Source organism: Prionailurus bengalensis, chromosome D4 (genome assembly GCF_016509475.1).
Source record: "Prionailurus bengalensis isolate Pbe53 chromosome D4, Fcat_Pben_1.1_paternal_pri, whole genome shotgun sequence".
NCBI classification, from domain to species: Eukaryota; Metazoa; Chordata; class Mammalia; order Carnivora; family Felidae; genus Prionailurus; species Prionailurus bengalensis.
The window spans coordinates 92,870,770-92,898,479 of record NC_057359.1 but is presented as its reverse complement, the minus strand read 5'-3'; the positions used below and the strand labels follow the sequence as shown (position 1 = coordinate 92,898,479).

Sequence of the window (27,710 nt, the reverse complement as noted above, 5' to 3'; positions counted from 1 at the left end):
CGCCCGGCCCAGCCAGCAGCACCCACGAAGCAGGCAGCAAGGCCTTGCCCGGCTCCTGTGGTCACGGGGGAGGGCAAGCAGGATGAGCTGCCAGGCCGCCAGCGCTCTGGGCACAGATGGTTCTCATTCCCGCTGCCTCTCTTCCGCAGGAAAAACAAACTAGCCCGGGGCCAACAGGCTCTGTTTTATCTTGTGTTTATTTTTGTTGCCATTTGCCTTTGCCTGAAGCCAGCGGCCCTGTGGGCTGCAGTTCGGCAGAGGGTCCAGCGAGAAGGCCCTGGCATTTCCCTGACCTTAGTTAGGGCAGCTCTCCCAGGAGGGGCGGCCGGGCTCCTGAGGACAGTAGTCCACTTCCTGCTCCCAGACTTGTCCCTGTCCCGTGGGGCACAGTGGCTTTTCCCAGGTTTGGAGTCTTCTGGAGGCACCAGCAGGGCTGGGATTGAGGCCAGCAGGACAGAGGCAGGTGAGATCCACGGGAGGGCCTGCTGTGGGCCCGGTGCTGACGAGCCGGACAGGCACCTCGGCCCTGGGAGAAGGCCCAAGGAGGCACAGAGCCCAGGGTGGGTGGCGAAGAGGCCACACCACAGGTCTCATCTACCAGGGCTCCTAGGAACTCACAGGGGAGGAGGTGGTCGGGGCCACGATGGGGGGGTGGGGAGTGTGGGCACAGTGAGCTTCCGTTTTCAGAGTCCTTGGATTTCACAAGGTTGGGAGGGTGACATGGTGACCCAGGGTTTCAGGGCTGAGCAAAGCAGGCTCGGGGGCTCCCCGGGGCCAGGCCACCCAGGTCCTGGTAAGTGCGGCTCTCCTGGCTGTTCACTCCTCCCAGACCAGGGAATTCCCCTGGGGCACAGGTCAGTCCTCCGCTCGCCAGGTGTCTCTAAAGTAGGGAGTCATCCCCCATGGCGGGCACCCCACTGCCAGTTCAGAGATGGGGGTGGGGACGGCAGGGGACCACCAAGGGGGGCTGGCCATTTGCCAGACAAAGGGAGGGAGGCCTCAAACAGCCCCTGTCGCGGGGATGGGGGGGCCAGCAGGGCCACTGCCACCCAGGCGCCTCGCAGGTCCGGCGAGAACCCGGGGCCCAGCAGCCCGGCCAGCGCCAGGCCCTTGCCCCGCGTGCCCCCTGGTGGGGATGGGGGACGGCGCTGGGGACGCGCGCTCGGAGGCCCCGCCCCCTCCCCGGCCCCATGCGCAGGGGGGAGGGACCCGCGGCTCCGTCGTCGGCGCCCCCCTCCCCGCGCGCGGGCGGCGGTGACATCACGGCCACGGCGGGAGGGGCGGCGCCCCGCGCGCATCACTTCCTCGGCGCCTCCCCCGGGCGGGCGGACTGACCGACGGACGGACTGACGGTGGACGGTGGGCGGCGGACCGCGCGCAGGGGACAGGCGCAGGGCGGCGCGAGCGCGGGGTGTGCGGCCCCGGCCCTCGGCGACCCCGGCCCCATGGCCGGCCCGGCCCCGCCCGCCGCCGACGAGCTGCCCGGCCCGGCCCGGCGCCTCTACTCCAGGTAGGCTGGGCCGGCGGGGTCCTGACGTGCGGGGACCGGCGGGACGGGCGGGGACGGGCGGCCGGAGGCGGGAGGCCCGGAACAAAGGCTGCGGCGGGCGCGCGACGTGGCGGGGACGCGCCCTCCCTGCGGGCTGGCGGTCGTGGAGGCGCGGGGCGGGGGAAAAGGAAGGGGTGCTGGGATGGGGGGCGCCCGGGGTGGGGGGTGCGAGGAAGGAGGGGGTACGGGGTTGGGGGGGGGCACCCGGGGTGGGGGAGGGGAGGCAGAGGTAGGGGGCGCCCCCCCACCCCGTGGCGAGGGCGCGTGGGGAGGGGGAAGGGGGCACCACGGGGTAAGGGAGGTAGTGGGGGGGGGGTAGGGGGGAGCCCAGGCTGCGCCCATCTGAGTCCAGGATTAGCGGGTGGTCAGGGTGTTGGGCTGAGCTGGGCTGCTGCTTGCTGGACCCCCGCCCCCACGGCCCGGGCCGGGCCGGAGAGCTCCCGCTTCACCAGCTGTGCTCTCCCGACAGCTGGGCCGCCTGGCACAGCAGGTGTGTGGAGCTTGCCTCGCAAGCCTGGCACCACCTCCCCTCTGCCCGGGGCTGGCTGGGAGGCAGCGTGGCTGGAGGGACCAGGCTTTGTCTTGGGTGGGGCCCTGTTCCCCGAGGACCCGGCGCGAGTCTGCGTTCATGGATGGCAGGCCCGAACCCGGGCTGCGGAGCCAGCCAGCCGGGTGGGCGTGTGCCCGCCTGAAAAGGCACCTTCCTCTGGGCAGATTCGCGGATGATGCCAGCGCCCTGTGCTCGGTGCTTCACGCTCTCGTCAGGGATGACAGGGTGGCCCTGCCCACCTGCCTTGCGTGCCTGCTGGGTGACTCCGGGCCTGTCGAGGGTGATCCACACGTGATGCCATGTGCCCGGCCCGGGCGGGCACAGGGTCCTCCGAGGGGAATGGACTCTGCCAGTGAGTGCAGGTGGCCAGGAGAGCAGTCGGCACGGGTGCCGGGCAGGGGCCACTCATTGACTGCGACCCCCCAGAGGCAGGCCCGGCTGCCTCCAGGGGGCCCGACAGGTCCCCGACTTGGCCGGACAACGTCATCCCCGGGACCTGGCAGCGTCCCCAGCTGCCGGGCCTTCAAGGGGCCTAGCCTTGCCCGAGAGGATGTCCAGCCCCGGGCCGGGCAGCGAATCAGCAGCAAGCCTCTGTTGGGTGCCACCCCCCCTCGTGTAGAACAAAGCCCCCGGTGGTGGGAGGGGGCCTTGCGGCTCCTCCCACCTCGGTCTCTGTGCCACTGGTCAGAGACACAGCCCCCATTGTGTGGTCCCAGGATTGAGTGCTGGGCCCCCGACCCGGCTCCTGGGCCCCGCGCAGGGGGAGGGGTGCGCGGGTGGGTTTGCTGGCAGCTGCCGCTGGAGGCCTGACCCGGGGGATCCCCCCCGTAGCACCCCTGTGGGGACGGCCCGAGCTGGTTCGGCAGCTCCCAGCGTGCGTATGTGTGTGTCTGCGTGTGTGAGTGCACGCGCGTGTGGAGCGGGGAGCTTTAGCCCTGGGGCCCCTGCACCGCCGAGCGTGGGGTCCTCATGGGGCGCGTCCGCGTCTGCAGCCTCTTTGGGAGTCTGGGGTGCGGGCTGGTGCTGGGGCCCGGCGGGGACATGCCGGACAGGACCCTGGCCCAGGGGAGCGCGGCAGGGACCGAGCTCAGAGGGGATGCTGGGGGAGGCCCCGAGCCCAGCCTGGCATCCTGGCAGGCCGAGACCTGCGTTGAGCTCCAGCAGGCAGGCCCAGCACAGATTTGGGGTGCACAGCCACCGGCGCTCCCGCAGCGCCCGCGAGGAGGCCCTTGGGGAGTCTGTGCAGCCGCGGCCAGGTGTGGGCAGGGCTGTTCGTGCTCGGAGCGGGCTTTCAGAGGCTGGCAGGAAAGGTGGGAGTTGGGGAGCCGTGTGTGGGGGCCTCTGACAGGTGGGGGCTGCTAGCTGGGGGGGACAGACTGACGGTGGCACCTTGGGGCAGGCAGAAGGTTGTCTACCTCCTTGATTCGGGCCGGGGAAGCCCCCCTGTGGCACCCAGCGCGTGGGTGCCCCGTGACAGCTTTGGGCGCTCGGCAGACGGTGACTGGGGGGACCTCCAGGCCAGGCCCAGCCCACCCCCAGTGGCTTCCCTTCCCATGCCAGTTTGTCCTCCCGGTGACAAGAGTTCCGTGTTTTTCTTTTCTTTACATGTTTGTTCATTCTTGAGAGAGGGAGACAGACAGACAGACAGACAGAGCATGAGCAGGGGAGGGAGGGGCAGAGAGAGGGAGACACAGAATCCGAAGCAGCTCCAGGCTCCGTGCTGTCAACACAGAGCCTGACGGGCTCGAACCCACGGACCACGAGATCATGACCTGAGCCGAAGTTGGACGCTCAACCGACTGAGCCACCCGGGCCCCACCAGGGTTCAGTTCTTATAAAGTGGGGGTCTGGGGGAACGTGGGCTTGGGACGCACACTGAGAGGGCCTGAGCGTGAGTGTGCCTGCGGGCCCAGCACGTCCCCACGCGGGGCTCCGGGAGGGGAGCTGGTCAGGGAGGCAGAGGAGGTTGGGGCAGATAACGCTCAACCCTGGTCTACCGCACCTGGGCCCTCGTGCCTGGAGAGGGGTTTGGGGGGAAAGGGCCTCGGGGAGGGATGGGGGAGGGCTGGTGGCTGAGAGGCCCCTGAAAATGGGGAAGCTATGGGTGGCCCTCTCCCTGTCCCTTTCAGGCCAGCAGCTGAGGGTCCCAGGAACTGGGAAGGGGAGAGCAGGCGGTGAGCACCCCCACTGTGGGGTGACCCGCTAGAGGTGTGCCCCAGGCAGGGGGCACCCGGACAGGGGCATCCTCAGGAGTGGGTCGGGCACCCAGGGTGCTCCGCCCTGCTGCCCACCCTTCCCCATGGGCTCCTTCCGCGGGTGCCCCCGGGCACTGGCCCTGGCAGGGCCTCTGGGGAATAATGGCCTGAACCTCAGGTGCTTTCCCGAGCTAGGTGCCCCTCCGCCCGCAATTCCTGTTCCCGCCGCGCTGCCTGCCCCGCGCTGTCCCAAAATCCCCACGTGAAAGGGAGTCAGTGTGGCTTTGCTTTGGGGGCAACGGGAGGGGGCATTTGCCCAGTGGCCCAGCCTGTAGGTGACATCTCTAGGGAAGAAGGACGGTGACTATGTTTAGCAGCAAGTGGAGCTAAGGGGACACAGCCCCCAGTTAGTCATGTGTAGCGGGAGCCGGGGGCCCGGCTTGCAGACCGGCCGTGGTGGTCAGCACCGGAGGACCCCACAGAGTCTGTGGGGCACATAGGCGGGGACGGGAGCCCTGATGGAGAGCCGGGCAGTTTGGTCCGGGTGTGGCTGGGCTGATGGCTTCTCCTGGGATGCTGTCTCGGATGCCCAGGCGAGGCTGAGGGGTGTGGTCATGATGCGGTGGCTGCAGCAGTAAGACTGGCCCCTGGGGAGTCGATACCATTTTATTAACCGGTAAGCCTGTGGGCAGGCGGCGGGAGCTTGGCAGACAGTATCCCGCCTCCCGGCCACTGTGGTCTGGCCACTGGGAGAGTTGGCCTGGTCGGCCCTGCAAGGAAGGGCAGCCACCGCATCCGAGTGGGTCTGTGCAGGGGGCTGTGGCCCCATCTGGGTGGGCAGGACCCCCACACCCTGGTCCCAGAGGTGTGGGTCTGACCTCCTTGGGGGCTGGAAGATTACAGGTTGACCATGAGGCATCTATTCCCAGGTGGGAGCGCTGCCCTTCCCAGGGTCGGGGCCGTGAGGCTGGTGGGGAGCTGAGACCACGGCCCCGGGGCCCTGAGGACTCTAGCCGGCCCCGCCCAGAGCCCCTGAGAGTGGGGCTGTCAGTGGCCCTTGGCTTGGCAGGTGGTGTTGGGGGACAAAGGCTCTGGAGTCTTCTTCGATGAGCAGGGAGGTGCACCTGGCCAGGCTGGGCGGGCCTCAGGGGAGACAAGACAGGGTGGTGGCCTGCATTCAGGTGGAATAGGGCCCCGGGGTGGTTCTGAGGGTGTGGGGCTTGGGGGTCCAGTTTGTTAATAGGAGCTGGGTAAGGAGGAGGTGATCCAGGGCCCTGCCCTGTGCCCCTCGGCTGAGCTGTCCTGAGGTGTGGACGGGTGGCATTGGCAGAAGACTCAGGGCAGGGAGGAGGGTGCACGGTCTGGACGCTCATGTGTGCGGGCAGGTAGCTGGGATATCCCACCTCCATATTCACCTGCCCAGCCCCTTCCAAGACCCCACCTGCCAGAGTGGGCAGGGCCTGCAGGGCCCACAGGCTGATGCTGGCCTTGAGACCCCACACCGGGCCCCCCCACCCTCCTCTGGTTCTCGGGTTCCTCCGTCTCCTCGACTCCGGGGGGCTTTGGGGAGCAGGGCCCATCCTGGCTCTCCAGTTCCCTCTGACCCTGGAGCTGTGCCCCGTCCTCTTCCCAGGGGCTAGAGCTGCACGGCCTTGGAGCCCTCTGCCACCCCAAAGCCCGTTGCTGAGCTGGGCGAGTGGTCAGGCGGCGAGAGTCTCGTCCCCGCCCGCCTGCCCACCCCAGGCCCTGCCCTCCTTGCTGACGATGCTGATCCCTGGCTCTGAGCCGCCCTGATCCCTTGATCCGTCTCAGCCCCCGGGAGGCCCCAGACGACCTGCCCAAGGACCTGGGGTCTCCTGGAGCCTGGGACGCCAGAGCCTTTAGCCCACCACTCTGGGGTGGGGGGAGGCAGGGGAACCACGAGGCCGGCGCGTCCCCAGGACCAACGGCCAAGGCGGGGTGGGAGTTGGCCGGCCAGGCGGGAGGCCTGGCGCCCCGCGATGCTGGCCGCCCCCGCGGAGGGCCAGCCCGTGGCCCTGAGCTTGGCAGAGAAGGCCGTGTGCAAAGTGGTATACGGTGCCCCCCGCCCCCGCCCCCTGCTGCTGCCCGTGGGCCTGGAGCTATGGCTGTATGTGGAGAAGATGCGTCGTCACCTGCAGAGGAAGAGGTGCGGGGGGCCGGGGGGGCGGCCCAGGGGTCAAGGTGCGGTGGGAGGTTCTTGGGGTCAGTGGAGGGGGCGGGGGCTTCCAGCCCTGGACGCCGGCCGGTGTCTCTCCAGGGGGCCTCCTCACGTTACCGGGGCCCGGGTCAGACCCCCCCCCCCAATCTGTGATTCGGGATGGCCACGCTGGACACCTCATCAGTGCACCCCCCACCTCCAGGCCCTTTGCGCACCAGAAACCTCCTTCGCGGCGGTGGCGATGCCTGTCTCTAGCTAGGCAGGGACAGCAGGGCGTGTTCGGCTCTGAGACCAACGTCTCACACCCAAGCCCCGGGTCCTCCCAAGTCACCCAGGCGGAGAGGTCCGTTCCCGGCATCAGACAGCGCCGTGCACGGCCCTGGCCGTGGGAGGGGGCGGCCCTTCCCTGGGCGTCGCGGGTAGGAGGCCCGAGCTTCCGGCACCCCGCTCTCTGACAGGCCACACAGGCTCTGCCTGAATCTGGGGGTGGCAGGGCGCTGCTGGGGTCCCGGGGCCCACTCTCCCCCGGAGGCGTGGCCCCGACGTGGCGGGGTCGAGGCTGGGCAAGGGGGGGGCTTTGCATCAAAGGCGTGTTTGGTTAGGGCGGCTGAGAAGCAGTGCCGTAGACAAAGCTCGTGGACCGGTCGAGGGGCCCTGCGTGTTGTCCCCCAAAACGGCTGATCACCGCGGACTCTAGCAACGCAGAGAGAGGGCGAGTGCCCGGGGGTGCGTGCGCTATTTTGCCGTGGGCGCTTTCCCTTACCCGTGGGCTTTCCCCGGACTCCGGTGATCTGGGTTGGCCCTCGGCCACGCAGAACACGTCTCCCACTTTTCCAGGGCTGCGTGTATGTGCGTGTATGGTGACTGGGCTCCTCCCATCACCTGCCGGGGACCCCCTCCAGCTTGGGGCCCCGCTCCCCCGCCCCCATGGTATCTGTGTGCTGTGTCCTCTGCTGACCGCTCTCCTGCCCTAGAAGGCAGCGGGTCAGGCCTTGAGCGTGGAACTCACAGGACCAGCCACGACAGGCCAGAGGAGGAGGCTGAGGTTCTGAGTGATGAAGTGTCCTACCCCGGGCCCCCTCGCAGGGAGGGCCGGAACCAGGGCCAGCCTGATCGAGTGACCCCCCAGACACGAGGCTCCCCTGACAGCCATGTCCTGAGGGCAGCTCGCCCAAGGCCCAAGGGCCATGGGGCCCCAGTGAACAGAGCCCGGGGTAGCAGCTGGGGGGCCCCGGCCCCACCCCATGGGCTGGCAGAGCCCAAGGGTAACGGACAGCTTCTCTGCAGCCCCTGCCCGAAGGTGGAGGCATGAAGGGCTGGCCTGGCCTCCGGCCAAGGCGTTGGCGGTGGTGTGGGGCCCTGGGCCCGTGGACTTGGGCTGGGCTCATGGGCAGGAGTCTGGAGCAGTGTCCCAGGAGTTGGGTCTACCCTGGGGCACGGTCCTGTCATGCCCTCCCACAGTAGCACCCTGGGCGTGGGGGAGCGGCTGTCCCATCGGGCAGCTGTGGCCAGCAGCTGAACGCTTCTCGGCTCTGGGGGCGGGCTGACCCACAGCTCAGACGGAGCCGTGACCCCCGGAGAGGTGACGGCAGAGGATGTGGGGCGGGGGAGGGGCTAGGGTCAGGTCCTGGCCCTGTGGCCTTGACTGGTGTCCTGAACCTCTCTGAGCCTTGGTTGTCCTTGGTGAGGATCGAGGGCTGTCGCGGGCCACTGTAGCTACTCTGGAGGACTGACGCGGCACCAGGTCCCAGAGCGGGGGCGGAGGGAGGCCCCTCGCCCCGGGCGGCTGAGCCTTGAGGGGAGGCTGTGTTCGGAGCTTGGCCGTTGTGGGCTGAGGGTCTGGCCGTAGTCACGGACTCATGCGTTTGCCCGGGGGCCCCTGAGCCCTGGTCGTGAGGGGCGTGCGGTGAGGTTCGGGCACGGGTGAGCCGCACAGGTGCCAGCCTGGCGATTGCACGCTGTTGGACCCTGCACGCGCTTCTGGGCATTTCTCCAGAGACGTCGACGTCTGTGCGCACAGGCGTGGCCTCACCCGAGGGCCCCGTGGTCCCAGTGATGACGGGGGAGCACGGGGCCCCTGCGCGACTGCGTGAGGGGCAGGCTGTGACTCCTTCTCTCTGCCCAGGATGGAGACCTCGTGCCTGGAGCTGGCCCTGGAGGGCGAGCGTCTCTGCAAGGCCGGGGACTTCAAGGCGGGCGCGGCCTTCTTTGAGGCAGCGGTGCAGGTGGGCACCGAGGACCTGAAGACTCTCAGCGCCATCTACAGCCAGCTGGGCAATGCGTACTTCTACCTGAAGGAGTACCCCCGGGCGCTGGAGTACCACAGGCACGACCTGCTGCTGGCCCGGTGAGCACGCAGCCCGCCTGGGGGAGGGGCCGTCACGGCACAGGCAGTGCCGGGAGCTCGGGCACCTGAGACCTGGGAGAGGGGGGGGGGGCGGGGCGGTGCCTGGCAAGTGCCCCCAGGGGCTGTGTTTCAGGGGAGGCGTGTGTGTGTGCGCATGTGTGTGCACATGGGTGTCCTGAGCGTGTCCTCACGTGGGTGCCTGTCCCTGGGACTGGGAGGGGGGGGCGCGACCACTTGTGTTTCTGAGCGTCTCCACTCCCCTCTGGCCTCCAGACCTTCCCCGAGCTGCTCTCGTCCCTGAACACCCTTCCTTGCTCGTTCCCCACCCGTCGGCAGCCGGACCCCCCAATCCCGGGTGGGAGCGGAGCTTCTCAGGGCTCCCCCCAGCCCTGCCCACGGGCCCCTCCCTGGCCAGTCCTCAGCACCCGGCGGGTGTGTCGAAAGTTACTCCCACTGTCAGGCCCCCCCGACTCTCCTGGTCTCCATCGGGGCACCTCTCTGAGCCCCAACGGCCACAGGCTGGGCCCAGCCGAGAAGCGATCCCCGGCTGGGCTCCCTGCCCGGGGCTGCCCGAGGGGACCTCGCCTGCCGTCGGCGAGACCCCTGCCCGGCGTCGCCCCCAGTCGCCCCCGGGTTGGTCCTGCCAGGCCTCGCCCGCCCCTGCCCGGGCTCCTTGCTGGGCTCGGGGTCCCGGCCGGCCCTCAGTCCGGCTCCTCACTGCCTCCTGCCCTCCAGGACCATCGGCGACCGCATGGGGGAAGCCAAGGCCAGCGGGAACCTGGGCAACACACTCAAGGTGCTCGGCCGCTTTGACGAGGCCATTGTGTGCTGCCAGCGGCACCTGGACGTCGCCCGGGAGCAGGGGGACAAGGTAGGTCGGCCGCTCCCAGGCTGCCTGCCGAGCCCCCACCTGCAGGGCTGAGGCCCGGCCCCCCGTCTTCCATGTGAGCTCCCCCAGACCCGCCAGCACCCCTCGTCCCTCCTTCCGGTTCCAGAGGGACACAGGGTGGCACGGCAGCCGGGATAGAACAGCCGTGGGCCCCGCCCGGTGCCGGACCCTTGACCTACTCTGTGACACCCCCCCCCCCCGTGACCCCGGGCAGGGGAACAAGACGGCCGGCCCCAGGTCATAGCTCAAGGCGTGTGGGCCAAGCGCGCCTTCCTTCCTCCGGGCTTCCGAGAGGGACCTGGTCGCCCTGATGGTGTAGATGACAAGGGGGCAGGTGCCAGGCCCGTCCACCAGGAGGCAGTGTTCGCTCGCCCCGTGCCCAGAGGGTGGCGACCACGTGCAAACACGCCTCACCCCTTCTTGGGGTCCCGGCCCTACTCCCCCATCTGCACCTGATGACGGCCCCCCTCCAAGTCCTTGCCTTTGGGGGACTGCAGGCACAGTGGTCCGGGGCCAGGGGGTTCCTCGGGGGCCATGTCTGCGGAGGGCCAACCTCGGTGCCACCTTCAGGTCGGGGAGGCCAGGGCATTGTACAACATCGGCAACGTGTACCACGCCAAGGGCAAGCAGCTCTCCTGGAACGCCGCACAGGACCCCGGGCACCTGCCGCCCCATGTCCGGGAGCCACTGCGCAGAGCCTCCGAGTTCTATGAGTGAGTGGGGCAGGCGGGGGCACCACGGGCCGGGGTCTGGCCGTAGCGCTTCCTGAGCCGCTGCGGTGGGCGCGGGACCCCAGGCACGGAGCACCCACATCTGGCCCCATCACCTCTCTTCAGACCCCCGCATGGTGACAGCCGGGCCGGCTCTCCTTCCCCAGCCCCACCCACCCTCAGGCCTCCTCGGCTTCCCGCACATAAGTCACGCACAGCAGCGCGGAGAGGCAGGGAAACGGCCGAGCAGAAGCCACACGTGGCATTTAGAGAACGTTTGGCTGGAAATAGGGCGGTGATGTTGGGCTGAGCCTCTGTGCTGGGGAGGACGCTGGTGCAGGAGGGCAGGGCTGCACCCGAAAACCAAAGTCTGGGGCCGGGGAGCCCCTGACCTGAGCCTCGGAGCTCAGACAGCACCCTCTCCTGGTGGCTCCCTAGAGCCACTCTTCTAGAGCCCGAAGCTGCCCTCTTTCTGGGGCACGCTCCCAGCAGGAGCTGAGCGGAGGCTGCCTGCTCATCCCCTCTGGCCGGGCGGGTGGGTCATGAGCCCCTGCTTCCCTCGCACCAAGAGGGCCACGGCTCAGACAGATGCAACCCCCAGGAGGAACCTGTCCCTCGTGAAGGAGCTGGGCGACCGGGCGGCCCAGGGCAGGGCGTATGGCAACCTGGGCAACACACACTACCTGCTGGGGAGCTTCGTGGAGGCCACGACCTTCCACAAGGAGGTGAGTCCCCTGCGGGGCGGGGGTGGGGGGCCAGCTGCCTCGCTTCGTCTGGGCTTGGCTCAGGGTCCCAGGCTGCTCTCGCCAGACGTGCAGACTTCGGGCTGGCCACGCTGGGCGGGGAGGCCACCCCCGCCATCCACATCGGGTCCCGGGGCTGCTCCGTGACCACCCGGGCCTCGGGTCTGTGTCCCCAGCGCCTGGCCATTGCTAAGGAATTTGGAGACAAGGCGGCCGAGAGGAGGGCATACAGCAACCTGGGGAACGCCCACATCTTCCTGGGGCGCTTTGACGTGGCCGCCGAGTACTACAAGTAGGCAGGGCTGCCCGCCCGCCCCCACCCCTGCCCAACCCCACCCGCCCAGCTCGGGGGAGGGGGCCCCTGGACACCAGCCCAAGGTCGGGAGGTGGGTCTGACCTCCCAGCCTCTCCAGGGGCCAGACGGGGGGGTTCTGGGCCACAGCCTGGAAGGGCAGACTGACAAAGCCGGGGTCCTGGGGCTGCCGGGGACAGGAAGGACTATGGTGCCCTTCACTCGGTAAGTGCGGGCAGAAGCCGCTCTGTGCCAGGGACACGGTTAACCGCGGCTGAGGGCCTCCCAGTGCCAGTTACTGGGGGAACCCCAGAGCTGTGTTTGCGCCCCACGATACCTCTGGAGTGCGGGTATAATCCTCCGTGAGTGGACCCAGAGGGTGGAGATCACACGGGCTCCTGGGAGGATGCTCTGCCAGCCGCCTCTGGCTTGAGGAGCAAAGTGGTGACCACCGGGCACAGGCCGGGTCGTCAGCACCAGGTCCCGTGCGTCCAGAGCCCGGGGTGGGGAGGTGACTGGCCAGTGCGGGTCCAGCAGTGACGGGGCTCCAGAGACACCCCGGTGGGATCCCGGGGCTGGTGGACCACTTCCCCCCCACCCCACCCTCCGTCCGCCCCTCGGCTGGGGGCTGTGAGCAGCGCCGCGACCCCAGAGAGGGCTCCCGGAGCCCTCCTTGCTGGGGCTGAGCCTCCCCCTCTCGCAGGAAGACGCTGCAGCTGTCCCGGCAGCTCAAGGACCAGGCGGTGGAGGCACAGGCCTGCTACAGCCTGGGCAACACCTACACTCTGCTGCAGGACTACGAGCGCTCGGCCGAGTACCACCTTCGGCACCTGCTCATCGCCCAGGAGCTGGCCGACAGGTGCGCGCGCGGTGGGGGCGGGCGGTGTTTCGGAAGCGGATCGCGGGCGGTGGCCGTGGGTTGGAAGCACGCGCAGTGCCACGCGCCGAGGCGCGCTTAATCCGTTAGATTTACGCTTGGTGACTTTCACCCGAATTGAAAGATTAATGACCCGAGGGACTGCCCCGCACCCAAGGGTGGAGGGAGCCGCAGGGGTGAGAGCCTCGCCGGCCACTAGGGGGCGAGGGAGGCTGAGGCAGGCACTTCAGGCTGGGCCTGCTGCGCTCCCGTCAGGACCGGCCTGACGGCCTGGGGGCTGCAGAAGTGGACTCGGTTTCCCTCCCTGGCAGAGTGGGAGAGGGCCGGGCGTGCTGGAGCTTGGGGAATGCCTACGTGTCCATGGGGAGCCCGGCACAGGCCCTGACCTTCGCCAAGAAGCACCTGGAGATCTCCCAGGAGGTAAGCCAGGCCTACCCCCCCTGCCGGAGGCGCCCCCCCCCCCCCCCCCCCGGTGCTGCTCAGCTCCCTTCGGACCAGGCAGGGCGCCTCTCGCCCAGCCTGCTCCTCCGTCCTTTCCAGGCTGCCGATGTGCACTGGGGGGGGGGGGGGGGGGCGGGCGCCACCCCCTGCCTGCAGACGCCTGATGGCAGCTTATCTGGTGTAGCCAGGGGGTGGGGGGAGGGGAGCGGTGGCCTGCTTTCCACCTGAAGTGTTGGCGTTCCCTGTGGGCAGGGCAAGGTGGGCATGACCTACCGCGGGCTGCCCTTGGGGCTCTTCCCCTGGAACCTTCCAGCTGGACACCTTGGGGACGGTAGGCAGGGTCTTTGAGAGCCTGTCCGCACGCAGGACCCTCCTACTGAGGTCAGGGCGGTCCACGGCCGGGTGCCACAGGGCATCACGGGTGACCTCCGGCTCCCTGGTTTCCGGTTGGCCCTCTTACCTCCGCCCCATCCTTCTCCTTGGCCCCAGCGGCACGGCCACCTCCCTCCAGCACATGCCCAGCACCTGCCCAGACCCATCATGGCCCCGTGTCTGTTGTGGGTGAGACCCACCGGAGCCCAGGCGGTGGGGAGGAGCAGGGAAGCTCGGGCCAGGAGAGTCCCCCACCCCCTGCCAACCGGGGTCACCAGCAGGGCCGGCCCCACAGCCCCCTGAGCACGGGTGGGGGCACGCCAGCGGCCCCAGAGCTCCACTCGAGGCCCGGCCCGGGCCCACCTCACTTCTCTGCACTTCTTGGCCCCTGCTGAGCCTCTGCTCTGAGCTGGGGGTGCCTGAGGGGTGCACGTGAGGCTCCAAGGGGCCGAGAAAGCTGGAGTCTGGACCAGACCACCTGTCCTCAGGAGGGCGCTCGGGAAGGAGGGCCTCACGCGGCGCCCCCAGCGTTCTGGGGTGTGAGGGGCGCCCCTGGGGCACAGGGAGGCCTGGTTCCCTGGGAGGCGCAGGGCTCATGATTGTCTATAGGAGTCCCCCAGCCCACCTGCCCCCCAACCTGGCCCTGCTTGGCTACAGATCGGGGACCGAAACGGGGAGCTCACGGCCCGCATGAACGTGGCACAGTTGCAGCTGGTGCTGGGCCGGCTGAGCAGCCCCGCGGCCACGGAGAAGCCCGACCTGGCCGGCTACGAGGCCCAAGGTGAGTCCCGGGCTGGGTGGGCAGGGGTGTGGCGGGAGGGCCGCCCGGAGAGCTCAAGGCTTGGGCCTCGGGACGGTGCTGGGCTTCCGGGTGCAGGTCTACGGGGAGGTGGCCTCTGCCCACAGGAGCCCTTGTGACAGAACTGCCCAGTGAGGGTGGCAAGCCCCCGTCGCTGGGGGTGTCTGTCCGCACCACTTCTCCGCCCTGCTCTGGAGCTCCCGGGGGCGCGGGGGGTGACCGGGTGTCCAGGGTGCTCGGGGCACAGACGAGGGGCCCTGTTTCCCCAGGTCAGGTTAGGAATCCGAGATTGGGAAGCACGGGGTGGAAAGGGGTGTTCGGGGGCAGGGACGGTGTGGGTGAAGGTGTGTCCTGAACGGGAGGCCTTCGGGCTGGTGCTTCACGGTCTCTGGGCCAGCGAGGGCCTGAAGTCTCTCTGAGCCCCCCAGGTTGATCCCCTGGCTAGGAGGAGGAGGGAGGGGCACTCACTGCCCCTCCCTCCGTGCTCCATCCCCTTAAGGGCTGAGGACCGCCCCAACCTCGGGCTCAGAGCTGGGCCCGGGGCCAGGGGGAGGCCGAGTCAGCCAGAGATGTAGAGCCTCCCTCCGGGTGGGGCGCTACTCAGGTGAGCCCCGGGACCAGCCAAGGCAGCTATGTTGATCTCAGTCCCGGTCTGCCTGTGGCCCCATGTGGGTGAACATTGCTAGGCACGCAGGGCGGGATGTTCCTTGCAGAGCAAATGGGTAAATAGGGGGCTGGGGGGGCCACCCCGAGCTGGCTTCCCCCGTGGCTGCAGGCGGGTGTGGGGCTCTGCACAGGGCGCTAGCTGCCCCCTCCCTGCCTGCACCGACCCCAGGCTGCGGGGAGTCTGGCCCCAACCCCCTCGTGGCTGTGTTCCCTAGGGGTACCCACCTGCCCCAACCTGGAGCCCATCAGGCCTGCAGAGAATGAGGCCCCAGGAAGTGGCACCTGGCCGCGGTGGAGAGGCTCCAGGGTTTCTAATGATGCCTGTCCTGGGCAAGGGGAGGCACGTGTCCCCACCCCGCCTCAGGGGCTGAGACGGAAGGGAGGGTGCGAAGGTTTCTGGGACCCCCAGCCACCCTTGTTTTGGGGTGATGTGGCTGCAGGGGATGGGATGGGGGAGGGCCCCCCTCTGCCCCCGACCCTGCCCCAGGATGTACAAGACGGTGGCTCCCTTTGGGCGGGGGTTTTCTGAGGGTGGGCAACTCTGTTTGGAGCCCCTGGCCCTGTGAGGCCGCCCTCTGCGACACCCAGCAGTGGGTGGGGGCAGGGCCCGGCCCGGAGGGCTTCTGGAAAGGCTCCCCGGGGCTGCGGCCAGCTCCAGGTTCTCCGGCAACTTTCTCTCTTCTCCGAGCTGAGGAAAGGGGGGCGCATCACGGGTGGAGGGCTGGGCTGTGCCGGGAACAAGGCAGCTTCTGTCCTTCCCACGCCAGCCCTGCTGCTCTGCCCTGTGCCCAGACCCTTCCCAGCCGGGGCCCCCGGAAGCCCCCTCCCTGCCAGGCTGCCAGCGCTGGGCCACCGGCCGAGGCGAGGCAGAGGCCCTTCTCCAGAGCAGCCTGCTCCGGGCCACGGAGGCAGGTGTGGGGGCCCCAGGCCCGGGGATGCGGCTGCTGAGTCTGGGCTGCTGTGGAGGAGCCCCCCCCACTCAGGTGAGCCCGGCGGGGCCGGGGCCTTGTGGACGGAGCGCCCCAGGAGTCTCCTGCGGGGGTGGCGTTACTCACCCACTCATTTGTCCAGTGCACACTGAACGTGGGCACTGGCCTGGAAACTGCCCCTCGGGGCGGGGATGCTGCACTGGCGTGTGTCGAGCCTGGCCGTTTGGCAGGGGGGGGGATGAAGGGGGGACCGGTGAGTGCCAGGGAAGGGTGTTGACCCAGCCCGCGACCTGGAGCCCAGGGAAGATGCCTCAGGCTGCTTCTGGGAGGGAAGAAGCCTGGGGCCGGTGGGCGGGGACCGCGGTGGGCGGGGACCGCGGTGGGCGGGGACCGCGGTGGGCGGGGACCGCGGTGGGCGGGGACCGCGGCTGGTCCTGGAGGCCGGGACCCAAGGGGTTTTCTTTCCCGATAAAACAAGGGCCCTTTATGCAGCTGGGGGACCCAATTTACAGGTTGACCTCAGCAGCCTTGCAGCCCCCATCCCAGCAGAGGCCCCAGGACGAGTCCTGACACTGCTGCCTGACTGGGTCAGGCCTCCCAGGTCCCCTGGTGTGCCAAGCCCCGTTGAAGCCAGGCTTGGGACACACCGGGGAGCGTAACCGGCAAAGGTAGCCAGAAACGACCAGTATGTGGCAAACAGCGATAAACAAAAAAACAAGGCGTGCCTGGGAATGAGCAAGCGCTTGGGGAGGAAAAAAGCCGAGCGGCCAGGTGGGCGTGCCGCGTGGGCCGCGTGGAGGCCGCTGTCGCCCTCAGCTCGGCCGAAGAACAGAACACCACGCACCAGGCGGCTTGCAAAGATGAATGTCCACTTCCTGCGGCCCTGGAGGCTGCGGGTCCGGGAGCAGGGTGCCCGCACGGCCGTCCGGGTGACGGCCCTCTTCCCGGGTGCAGGGGTGGTGTGGGGCTGGAGGGAGCTCCCCAGTGTCTTCTCATAAGGGCACCTGCCCCATCCCCGGAGCCACCCTCATGACCTCAGCTAACCCTAATCACCCCCAAGACCCCGCTCGCTGATGTCATCGCGTTGGGGGTGGGGTCTTCAGTGTGGAATTTGGGGGACACAAACGTTTGCCCCATAGTAGTGCCTTCTGAGCAAAGGCTGAAAGGGGAGAAGGGAGTGAGGCTGAACGGAGGACAGCCATGCAAAGGCCCTGAGGCCTGGGTAAGGCTGGCTAAGAGGAGCAGCAGGGAGCGGGAGAACCTCTGCCCCGTGCAAGCCCCTCCCCATGCCAGGGGCCCTGCAGGGTGAGCAGAGGAAGAAGATCTCACCCAGGCCCTATGGGCATCCCCGGCATGTATAAGGGACAAAGAGAGCAGAGAGGCGGGTGAGGGACGTGACACTCAGGTCCCGGCAAGGTGAGGAGGGGTCGGATTCTGGATCTGTTTTGAAGGAGGACCTGCCAGGATTTTGGAAGTTGAGACTGAAGGCAGGAAGGAGTTGGAGGGACACAGCCCAGCAGCTAGGAGCTGAATTGTGCGTCTAAGCGGGCCGGCTGCATATGCAGGAGGGGCGGGATGGGGCCTGGCCAGCCTGGTGGGGACAGAAATGATTCTGGTCAGACTCAGGCGGGAGTGGGGTGGTGCTCAGGGAAGTTTCCAGACCTTCCCCTCTGGGGTGGGTGGAGCGGGAAGCCCGCCAGCGTGGCTCTGGCCTGAATGCCCCAGTGCGCGCGCAGCCCGCACAGAGGGTGCATTTAGCCGGGCCCTGAGGGCCATGAGGGGACCCGCCCTGGAGCCGGACACAAGCTGTGTCTCAGAGGAACATTTCAGCCTCCGCCACGGCCTGGGCCTGACGGTCCAGCCAGGCGGGCCCCAGCAGACAAAGTGGGGAAGGCGAGTCAGACCCCCCGGGTGTCAGGGGGCGGCCGAGAAAGGGGCCGGGTTTTCGCTGGCTGTGGTGAGTACAGGGCCATGCACAGGACCGCTCGGCTGTCCCCCCATCACTCCCCGGGCCAGGCGATGCCCCCAGACACTTTGGTGTTGGAATGATCACATTGTTCCTTCAGAGTTGCTTGTCTGATCCGGGGAGGGATGGGCAGTGGGGACCCTGCCCCATCTCCTTGGCCTCACAACACGGGGTCAGGCTCCGGCTGCACACCTGGGCAAGGCCCGGTGGCCAGGGGCCGTTCTCAGGGGGCAGAGGCAGACCCGGTGCTGACCACGTGGCCAAAGTTGGGGGGATGGGGCCCTGCTGGGGGGGGGGGGCGGGAGGGGCGGCAGGCAGCCCCAAGTCCTGGACCCACGCGGCTGCCTGCTGTCCCCTCCCTGGACAGCAGCCACAGAAGCCCCTCCTCCAAGATCTCTGCTTTTCTACCCGGCCTCTGGAGGGTAGAGAACAGGGCGTAGCTCCCTCAGAGCCTGGAGGCCAGCCGCCCACACCATCTCCTCCGTTCCTAGGACTCCCTGGGCATTTGGTTCGGGCTGGTCTGAATGCCTGACCTCCTGGACGGCCCCTCTCTGGGGACCGTGTCTTGGGCAGTGGGTGTGGGCTCAGAGCCGGGGGCCCGAGGTGGGGTCGGGGGCCGAACTGAGAGCTCCCTGCCTGGCCTCGCTGCCGCTGGTGGGGCACGTGCCCCGTGCTGTCCGTGGCACGGCGTCACCAGTGAGCTCAGTGCTGGGGTAGCCAGAGGGCAAGGCTTCACTGCGACGTGGGCTGTGGGTGTCCACAACATGCCAGGCACCATAAGATGCTTCCCAGGGGCTCCCTGTGTGGTGCAGGCTCAGTCTGACGGGGGTACTGAGCTTGAGGGAGGGTAATGGGTCCCAGGTCCAGTGCTGCCCAGACATGACTCCTGGGGCATCTGCCCACGCTAGGGGCCTTGCTCGCTCTACCCACAGTGCCTCCTTGCCTCATGCGGCCCCACGCTTGGACAAGGGCCCCTGGGGCACCCGGTTGGTGCCCAGCACGTGTCTGCAGGTAGAGGGGCGCTCAGCTCCTGGGAGGATCTGGGCTGCCCATGTGCGTGCAGGGTGGGGGGTGAACGGAGTCCCTTAAGGGCGGGCACGGGGGCAGCACAGCCAGACCCCCTGCCAGGCCCCTACAGGGTCAGCCCATCTCCACGCTCGGCTGCTTGCCGGGTGGAGCGTGCGAGGTCGTGCAGATACTGCGTTTGCTTCCGTGGAGACGGTGACGTTGGCGGTTCATCTGCGGGCCCCAGGGTGCAGGCCCTCCGGAGGGCCCTGGCCTGGGCCGGCCCGCCTCTTGGCCGAGGGTCAGTGCCAGGCCGACTGGGCCCCCTGTCTTCCAGGTGCCAGGCCCAAGAGGACACAGAGGTTGAGTGCAGAGACCTGGGGCCTGCTGAGGCTCCCCCTGGAACGGGTGAGTGGGGCTCAGGGCGGGCGGCCGGGGCGTGGGCAGCAGGCTGACGAGGCAGGTGTGATGGGTGCTGAACGGCCGCCTCCCAGCCCGGCTCCCGTCTGTCCCCCGTCCCCGCCGTGGGTGGCAAGCGCCCTCTCTGCAGCCCGAGACCCTGGAGCAGCCATCCGCCCCCAGAGAGGCCCCCACGAGGCCCCACTTCCTCCCACTCACCCCAGGGGCCCGCCAGCCATGCCCCCCCGGGGGACAAGCCACGGTCCTCGCAACCTGCAGGCCCCCAAGCCCCCACCCGGCCACGGTCCCCAGTGTCCCAGCCTTCCCCGCGCCCTCCTGCTCCCTGTCGGCCGAGACTCTGCCCCCAGGGAAGCAGAGCTGTTGCGGGCAGAGCAGACCAGTCAGAAGCTGGGCAGGGGGAGGCTCTGGGCCCACTCTGTACCTGTCGGAGGTGGGTGCTGCGTAGCCCTGGGGGAGTGAGCTCCCTTCTCCGAGTTCTGGTTCCTCAGGCATGTGCTGGGCTTTGTTGCGGGTGCCCCTGGGGCGGTCTGTGGCGGGACAAGGCTCAGGGCTGCTCAGTGTGGGGTCAGCCTCCTAGCCTCTGGGCCTCAGGCTCTCTTCCTCCTCCCTGAGGCACCTCAGGGCCTGGGTGTGTCTGAGAGACAGGGCCACTGTACCCGCCAGCCCCGCTCAGGGTCCTGGGATGGGAGCACTGGTTGGGGATTGCTGCAGCCCCCACCGATGCCTGGCCTCCTCCCTCTCCCCAGGAGCAGAATGGAGACAGCCACCAGCTGGGGGAGTGGCGGGGGCCGGGCAGGGACATGCTCCCTCTCCCCATGAGGAGCAGGAAGTACCAGGAGGGGTTGGAGACCGCTGAGAGGCCCCGCGAAGGCGGCCACTCCCCGCTGGACAGCGCGGACGTCCGCGTGCAGGTGCCTCGCACGGTAGGTGACGTCTCTTCGGGTGCCCTCCCGAGCGGCCGACCTGGGCCGCCCCCGGGGTCAGAGGCCACGGCCCTGTGCTGCCTCGGGGCCTGGCGGACATGGCACCTATGGATGGTGCAGGACACTTAGCGTAGTTGCGTCCGGCCTCTGCAAGGCCCCGGCCACTGAGGACAGGAGGCCTTGTGGATGGGGCTCCGGAGGGCGGGCTTGCGGGGAGCTCGGGCCCTCGGGGCCGGCCAGCAGCCCTGTCCTGGGTGTGCAGCACACAGGGGTGGACGGACGGACGGGGCCTGGGGGGACGGTTGGGTGAGGGATGGACGGGCGGGTGGTCAGACAGATGGGGGACAGAGGGAAGGGGGCCTCCTGCTGCCTGGCAGGTGTCCCACTGTGTCCAGGAGGCTGGGCTGGCCTGTCTGGGCTGCTGGAAGCGGGTCAGGGTCTGGGAGGTACAGGCTGCAAACCTATGTGCCCAGTGAGTCCAGGTTCAGAGGTCAGCCTGGACCATCCCCCCTCCCCATGTGCAGAACGCCTGGGTCCAAATATCTGGGACTCGATCTAAAAATAATTGCCTCTGAGGGCTTAATCAGCACCTTCCCAGCCTTTGAGGGGCGTGGGCGCCGCGCTGGTATTCTTAGCCCCCCGATGGCTGCTTTGCACCCATCTTTCCCACGAGCCTGGGGGGCCTCCGCCAACCCCATCTACCCCCAGCACTACCTGCCAGCCCGTGTCCGTAGAAGTGAGAGGTGAGGAGACGGGGCCGCCACGGAGGCCCCAGACGGTGGGGCTATTGCCCGCACTGTGCATTTGGGGACCCCCCAGCCGAGCAGTGCAGGGGCCTTGCCACCGGCGCATGGGGACTTGGGGGTCTTGGGAGGTGTGACTGGGTGTGGTCGAGGGCTGGGCTAGACTCAAAGGTTGGGGTCCATCCAGAAAGGGCCTGGCAGGGGAGGACCCCCAGCTACCAGGGAGCCACAGGGGGCTTTGGAACAGGACCGCCTTTTCCACGTGGTAACCTGGCCCTAGCCGTGTCCCCGTTGCCGCTGGCGGGGGGCAGGGGGGTGCGTCTACCAAACAGAAACAATAGCCAGGGCTCAACAGCCATAAGAGGGGAAATTGAGGCACGGGGCAGCAAAGAAGTTAGCCTGAGGGCGCACAGCTAGCAATGGTGGAACTGGGGTTCCAAGGTCAGCTCCTAGAACCCCCGCTCAGCCCCTCTGAGAAGGCAGCAGGGCTTTGGGCAATGCGGGCGCCTTTGGAGGAAATTTTTATGAGCGCTAAGCCCCAGTTGGAGGCCTGGACCCAGACCTCCCCCTGCCCTGCAGACACAACTGCGGGCCGGCCCTCCTCCTGGGGCTCTGAGCTCCCTGTGGAAGGACCTAGAGGGCCCCAGGGGGCTCCACCTTTCCCCCTTCTGCCCTTGCCCCCAGCCAGCTTCCCCACCCACCCCAGGGCCGGCCCCCACTGGGCCCCCGGCAGGCCAGAGGCCAAGACTCCACAGACCTCCCAGTGTAGGGAGGGGATCCCGTGGCCAGTGGCGGGGGCTGCGGTGGCCGCCCGGCCCCTGCCCCTGCCCCTGCCCCTACCCCTGGGAAGGCATCCCTCTGGCTCCCTCAGCAGCCTGGGGAGTCAGGGCTGAAGAACGAGGCGGCTTCTCCTGGGCTGACTCGGCTTTGGAAGGAAGCCGGGCCCCTCCGTCAGCAGGGCGACCGCTTTCCAGATAGGCTCCGTCCTCCTCGCCCCTCTGGCACGACCACCCCCCTCCCGTAGGCCCCAGCAGGAGCCCTCCGTGTTTGCAGAGCATGCGTGTGCATGCGTGTGCGTGCGCGTGTTCGTGCGCGGCCGCGGGAGCAAGTGAGTGCAGTGGGGGGGCCGGGGCGGGGACGGCCCTCCCCCGGGTCCTATTTAAGCGCTGAGCCAACAGGGGCAGCGAGGCGGCAGGGCACCGCATGGTGGAGCACCCCACAGTAGACAGCGCTTAGCGCCCGGTCGCTGCTGCTGGAGGGAGCTGCGTGCCCAGCGTGAGTGTGGGGTCCCCTACAGGGGGAGGCTCAGGGAGCACAGGGGCCGCTGGGAAGCAGGAGATGGGGGCAGAGCGGAGCTCTCCTCCTGGGCTGGTGCACCAGTCCAGCCACCTCCCCCGCCCCTCGGGGCCTGGGGCCTCAGGAACCCCGGTCAGCAGGTTGGGGGGGCTGGAGGGGGGCAGCCCTGGGCCTGGGGGGCGCGGGGGGTTTGCAAGACCCGGGCTGGCACTCCAGCAGGAGGGGCTCGGAGACCCCCTGAGACAGAAGGAGCCAGAGGCAGGGGCAGAGGAGAGGTGGGGGCATGTCCTGTTAGGACCCGGGGTGCTGTCCTAATCGAGGGGGGCGGGGCCTCCTTGCTGTCTGGAGCCTCACCCTGTGCACCTGCGGCCTCAGCCCCAAACCCCCCCAACAAGGGGAGCACCAGCCCTTCACAGGTGGCCCAGGATGGCTCTGCTGTGGGGTTGTCTCTGGATGGCCCCACAGGGCCCTCTCCGCCCAGCCCCCTGCTGTGCTGCTGGGGTCCCCGAGAAGCCTCTGGGCAGACACCGCCCTACTTCAGGGGTGCCCCTGAGCCCCGAGGTCAGCCCACGGGGGGTTGGAGGAGTGTTGGGGGCCCGTGTGTCTAGAGAAGAGGGGTCCCAGGGCTACCTCTTTCCCGGGAGGGGCCTGGCTCTGTTCGCCCGGCCCACAGTCCACCTGGGGGGCCCCAGCTGGGGCCAGATGCCAGTGTCGGGGGCCAGGAGCTGAGACTGTCCCCTGGGGTGGGGTGGTGCTGTGCTTACCCCCACACCTGGCTGAGTCTGGGGCCCCAAGCAACCTCCCCGAGGGAGGCACCTGTGCGGCCCCCACCAGTGCGGAGCTTGATGCTGGGCCCTGGCCATCCTGCCTGCAGTTCCCCCAGGAGGCCCTGACCAAGTGCAGCCCCCTGGCCGGGGTGCCCCCTGAGCCCTCGGTGCCTTGTGCCCTGGGATCTGTGGGGTCTTAGGCCGGGGCGCAGCAGAGCAGAGTCGTGAGTCGGGGGGGATCTTGAACCACCCCCCAGCCTTGGCTCTAGGCCTGCCTTGCTGGGACAGGAGGTTGGGGGTGGGGGGAGGGGGACCTGAGAGCCCGGCCGGGGTCTCTGTCCTCCGAGCTGCCACCTGCTGGCAGGTCTCACGCACAGAACCACCCGCTCCGCTGTCCCTCCCTGCCCCTGTGGCCCTGCAGCCTGAGCCCGGCTCTGAACCTGGGAGCCCAGGCTGGGCCTGCTCGTGGGGTCCCTGGGGCTGCCCCTGGCTGGAGGTGTGCAAGCTCCCCTCCCTCAGTGTCTGCAGCGGGCTGGAGAGGGGTTGTCGGGAATTCGAGGACCGAGCCAGGCCCTGCTAGGTGACATTTCTGCCGTGTGGTCTCTCCATGAGCCCAGCTTTGAGGGGCCCGCAGGAGGCCACCAGCCAGCTGAGAGGGGGAAGGACAGGGCCGGGCGGGGGACACTGGAGGCAGGGAGGACGTGGGGCAGGCACCGGTCTGCGGCCAAGGTGATCTGCGGAAGCCACCCCATCCGTCAGTCAGCACTCGGGGCTCTGGACCAGACGTGGGGAGGCTAGTGGGGGCGCCTGCCCTTGGGGGGGACAAGAGACCGGTGCCTCCAGCTTGCTCTCCTATGGATGTGTAGACCGAGGCTCAGCATGGGAGGGGGCTTGTCCAAGGTCCCCCTGCCAACTGGGATGCAGGCAGGCCCAGTGGCCCGGTCTCCCGCTTCTCACTGCCCCTTCCTGGTCCCATCGGTGGGGCTTGCCTGGACCTAGCAGGTCGCCCCAGGGTCAGCCCTCCTGCCACCCAGGCTGAACACTGACAGTGCCTGCCAGAGTCCCTGTGCTCCCAGCATGTCCAGACTCTGCCCGTCCCCCCCCCCCCCCCCCCCCAGCCATCCAGAGCAGATCCTGGTCACCTTGGCCAGTACGCGGAGGGTGCTTTAGCCTGAACACCCGCACATCTGCATTCTCTGGGCCTGTCCGCTGGTCTAGGACCCAAACCCCAGAAGGGATGGGACTAGGGTGGAACACAGCAGGCCTCACCTCCCCCAGCTCTGGCTCCTTGCCTTTGGTGATCTGACCTGATGTCGCTGGCACCTCTGGGTCCGCCGTCACTGCTGCCAGGACCCTGGTACAGACCAGTGTGATACACAAAATGGCCCGTGAGGCTCCCTGCCTGCCGAGGGCCCCGTCACTCACTCGCTCCTTCATTTGTTCATTCAGCAGCCGCTGGGGAGTGCTGTGCTGGGTGCCAGAGCCCCAGAGGCGTGGGCAGAGGGGAGCTCACTGCGGGGGCTGCCACGGTGTGTGATAGTGTCCAGGGGCGGGGCCGGGGGCGGTGGCGGCTGCTGAACCGCGTTGGGGCAGGTAGGGGGCGGGTGGCAACGTCACGTCTGGGAGGATGGCGGAGGCGGGGCAGGTGGGGTGAGGGTCCCAACCTTGTCCCAGGCCGCGCGGCTCCCTCAGGGGTGTGCAGGGGTCTGAGGGGCTGGGCCAGAGCCGGCGCTGACTGCTCCTGCCCCCCAGAGCATCCCTCGGGCCCCGTCCTCCGACGAGGAGTGCTTCTTTGACCTGCTGAGCAAGTTCCAGAGCAGCCGCATGGATGACCAGCGCTGTCCCCTGGAGGAGGGTCAGCCCGGGGCCGCCGAGGCCACTGCCGCCCCCAGCCTAGAGGAGAGGGTCGGTGAGTGCCCCCCCCCACCCAGAGAGCTCCTCTTGTCCTTCAGGGGGGCTGGGCCAGGCTCAGCTCCCTCCCTCCACCGTCGTGCCCCCCTGAGCCCTTGCTCCCGAAGGGTGGGCGCACCAGCTGCAAAAGTGCCCCCTGTCACCGTGAGCTCCTCGTCCCCCGCTCGCCCAAGGCTGCGTCCCGGGAAGTGTGTAATCATGTCCGCCCTCCGGAACACCGTGTCAGGGCATCTCCGTCTCGGAGCGGGCGTGGGAAGCAAGGCTTTCCTCCGGCACCTTCTAGAAGCCCCCAGAGCGGGTGTGGGGCAAATGGCAGAGGCAGCTGAGAGCAGCCGGGGTCCGGGGTCCGCGGAGCCACCACTGGGAGCCCCGTGTGCCCAGGAGTGTGGTGGGCTGGGCTGGGCTCCAGCCTGACCCGCCTCGCGGGGTCCCCTTCCCTGCACCTTGTCCCCCACAGCCCGGCCCTCGCTGACGGCCTCCCCACAGACCGAAGAGTTCTTCGACCTGATCGCCAGCTCGCAGAGCCGCCGGCTGGACGACCAGCGTGCCAGCGTAGGCAGCTTGCCCGGGCTCCGCATCACCCACAACAACCTGGGACACCTGCGTGCCGACGGGGACCCGCAGGAGCCTGGGGACGAGTTCTTCAACATGCTCATCAAGTGCCAGGTGGGCCTGCGGTCGGGGGAGGCTGGGGGCGCTCGCCCCCCTGCCCCCACCCCAGCCCCGAGGTGGCCCGGAGCCCCTCTGCCCTCGTCTTGGGCGGGGGCTCCTCCTGCCGGGAGCTGGCTCTGGTCCTTCCGTCTCGGGCTGGATGGGAACTGAGTGCCTGTGAGTGCTCAGACCTGAGGCCCCTCCCGGGACCCCCCAGAGGACACCCCGGATGTCCTCAGCCGCCCCTCACACTACAGGAGCTCTAGCTGGGGGGGGAGCACCGGGTCCCCAACGTGGTGGCCTCGGGCCAGGTGTCAGCCCCGAGCGGGGAGGGCTCTCACCACGGTGGGGTCCGGCCACCTGCCGCTGCCCCCCACCCGCCCCGGCTGGGGCAAGGCCAGACGGCAGGCAACGGTGTCAGGAAGCCCGTGGAACGGCTGCAGGAAGGGCAGCCGCGTGGCCTGTGTGGGCCGCTGCAGTTTCCGGACGTGCCGTTCGTTCCGCAGAGCCGAGCAAGGCGCGGCCCCGGGCGAGTCCGACGAGCCTCAAAGCCGGCCCTACAGAGAGCCCCCAGCCCCCGGCCGCACCGGCTCCGATGGCCGCACCGGCTGCCGGCCTTTCTGCTCCAGACCCTGCAGAGAAGCCCAAATGCCTCGTCGGCCCCACGCCAGCCCCAGCCCCTCCGCACGTCGGGCGCCGGGAGCCCCCAGTCCTGTCCGCGGGGCTCCTGAACGCACCACCATCGGGGGGCCTTGGGAGCGGCACGGGAAGGCCGCCCGGCGGCCCCCTCACCCCGTGTCTGGCGGGCATCGTTCGGTCCTCTGCCCCTGGGCGGCCTGGGGGGAGGCCCCTCGCCCCCCGGGGCCGGGGCTGCTGGTGTGCCCGCGGAGCTGATGGTACAGGTGCACGGAGGGAGGTCCTCCCGAGCCGGCCTTGCGGCTGGACAGCGGCCCCCGCCTGGGAGTGGTGCCCGAGGCCGCCGAGCGCTGGCCCAGCTGCTAGGGGGGGCCCTCCGAGGCCAACCCCCGTGTCTGTGTCTGCCCAGTCCGCCAGGATCGACGACCAGCGCTGCCCGCCTCCCGACGTGCTGCCCCGAGGCCCCACCATGCCTGACGAGGACTTCTTCAGCCTCATCCAGAGGGTGCAGGCCAAGCGGATGGACGAACAGCGGGTCGACCTCGCCGGGAGCCCGGAGCAGGAGGTCGGCGGGAGACCCGAGCCCCGGCAGCAGTGCCAGCCTGGCGCCACCTAAGGCCTTGTGACTGCAGCCAGGCCGGCCCCACCCCCGCTCCAGGACTCGGGGCCGGGGTGGGGGGGGTGGGGGGCGGAGGGCTCACGGTCATCTGCCCAGAAGCCCGTTCCTCTGGAGGCCACGGCTGAGCACAGGCTCCGAGCCCTCTGGCCCTTTCCACTGTGGCAGACGCTGGGCACACAGCCCTCACATCGGCTCCCTCCCAGGGTGGCGGGCTCAGGTCAGGGCTGCCCTGGAGGGTGGCTGTGCTCCTGTCCTAGAGCAGCCCCCGGGTGGTACATGGGCCTCCCACAGGCCTGCCAGGCCTTCCCCCTGCCCCAGGCCCGGCCCTTCCCCTGCCCCAGGTCTAGCTCTCTCCCAGCCCCAGGCCAGCCTTCCCCCTGTCCCAGGCCCGGCCCTCCCCCTGCCCCAGGTCTAGCCCTCTTCCTGCCCCAGGCCCAGCTCTCTCCCTGCCCCAGGCCCAGCCCTCCCCCTGCCCCAGGCCCAGCCTTCCCCCATGCCCCAGGCCCAGCCCTCCCCCTGCCCCAGGTCTAGCCCTCTTCCTGCCCCAGGCCCAGCTCTCTCCCTGCCCCAGGCCCAGCTCTCCCCCTGCCCCAGGCCTGCAGCTTGTTGGGTCCAAACCCTCTGTGGCGCCCCCCTGCCCTGCCCAGCTCCATCCTGCCTGGCAAATGTGAAGATGCTGTTGCCTCCCTTAAATCCCCAAAGGCCCCTCTGGCGGCTTTTCTGTGGGGCTTACCAGTGACACGGACATTTCCGTCCTCCCAGAGGTGGTCCTGGGATGATGGAACCTGTTTGCCCCCGTCCCAGCCTCTCTCCCACAGGGAGGGGTCCCTCCCAGCCCTTCGGCCCTCCCGCCTCCCCCAGGCTAGAGAAGGTGCGAGGTGGTCTCAGCCTGGAACCTGACACAGCAGTGGAGGCAGGCCAGGTGCCCCCACACAGAGCCGCCAGGTCTTGGCATTTCAGCCCCCCAGCCCCAGCCGGCACCCAGTCTTGACCAGGCAGGGGCAGTGGATGGGTGGGGATGGGCTGTGACACCCCTCAACTCCAAGCTCCGAGGCCCAGGGACAGAGCAGGACAGGACAGAGGCCCAGGACAGGGACCGCGGCAGGGCCGGGGGCCGGCAGTGAAAGCTGGGGGGGTTCAGCTCGCCCCAACCCTGGGCACTCAGCCCTCACTGCGCCCCAAGCTGGGAAGGTGACATCACTGCCTTCTATGGGGAGGGTCCAGCCCCCACACAG

The 27,710-nt window shown here is 69.0% G+C and overlaps 1 protein-coding gene across 5 annotated transcripts; it reads left to right on the top strand.

Moving 5' to 3' along the window:
• The first annotated feature begins 213 nt into the window (after positions 1-213).
• Positions 214-26,960, top strand: GPSM1 (G protein signaling modulator 1). Of its 5 annotated transcripts, none has more exons than XM_043567220.1 (14): positions 214-463; positions 8,599-8,820; positions 9,556-9,691; positions 10,280-10,422; positions 11,021-11,144; positions 11,339-11,454; positions 12,158-12,313; positions 12,643-12,751; positions 13,802-13,925; positions 18,847-18,917; positions 19,676-19,852; positions 24,411-24,567; positions 25,027-25,235; positions 25,727-26,253. In XM_043567220.1, the coding sequence occupies exons 2-14, from the start codon at positions 8,600-8,602 to the stop codon at positions 25,949-25,951; spliced, it is 1,968 nt and encodes a 655-aa protein (XP_043423155.1). In that variant the 5' UTR covers positions 214-463; position 8,599; the 3' UTR covers positions 25,952-26,253. The 5 variants fall into 5 exon arrangements, with proteins under 5 accessions (XP_043423155.1, XP_043423152.1, XP_043423154.1 ...); XM_043567217.1 differs by lacking the exon at positions 214-463 and adding an exon at positions 1,294-1,510 and having other exon boundaries at positions 25,727-26,254; XM_043567219.1 differs by lacking the exons at positions 214-463; positions 25,727-26,253 and adding exons at positions 1,299-1,510; positions 26,266-26,960.
• The last annotated feature ends 750 nt before the right edge of the window (positions 26,961-27,710 follow it).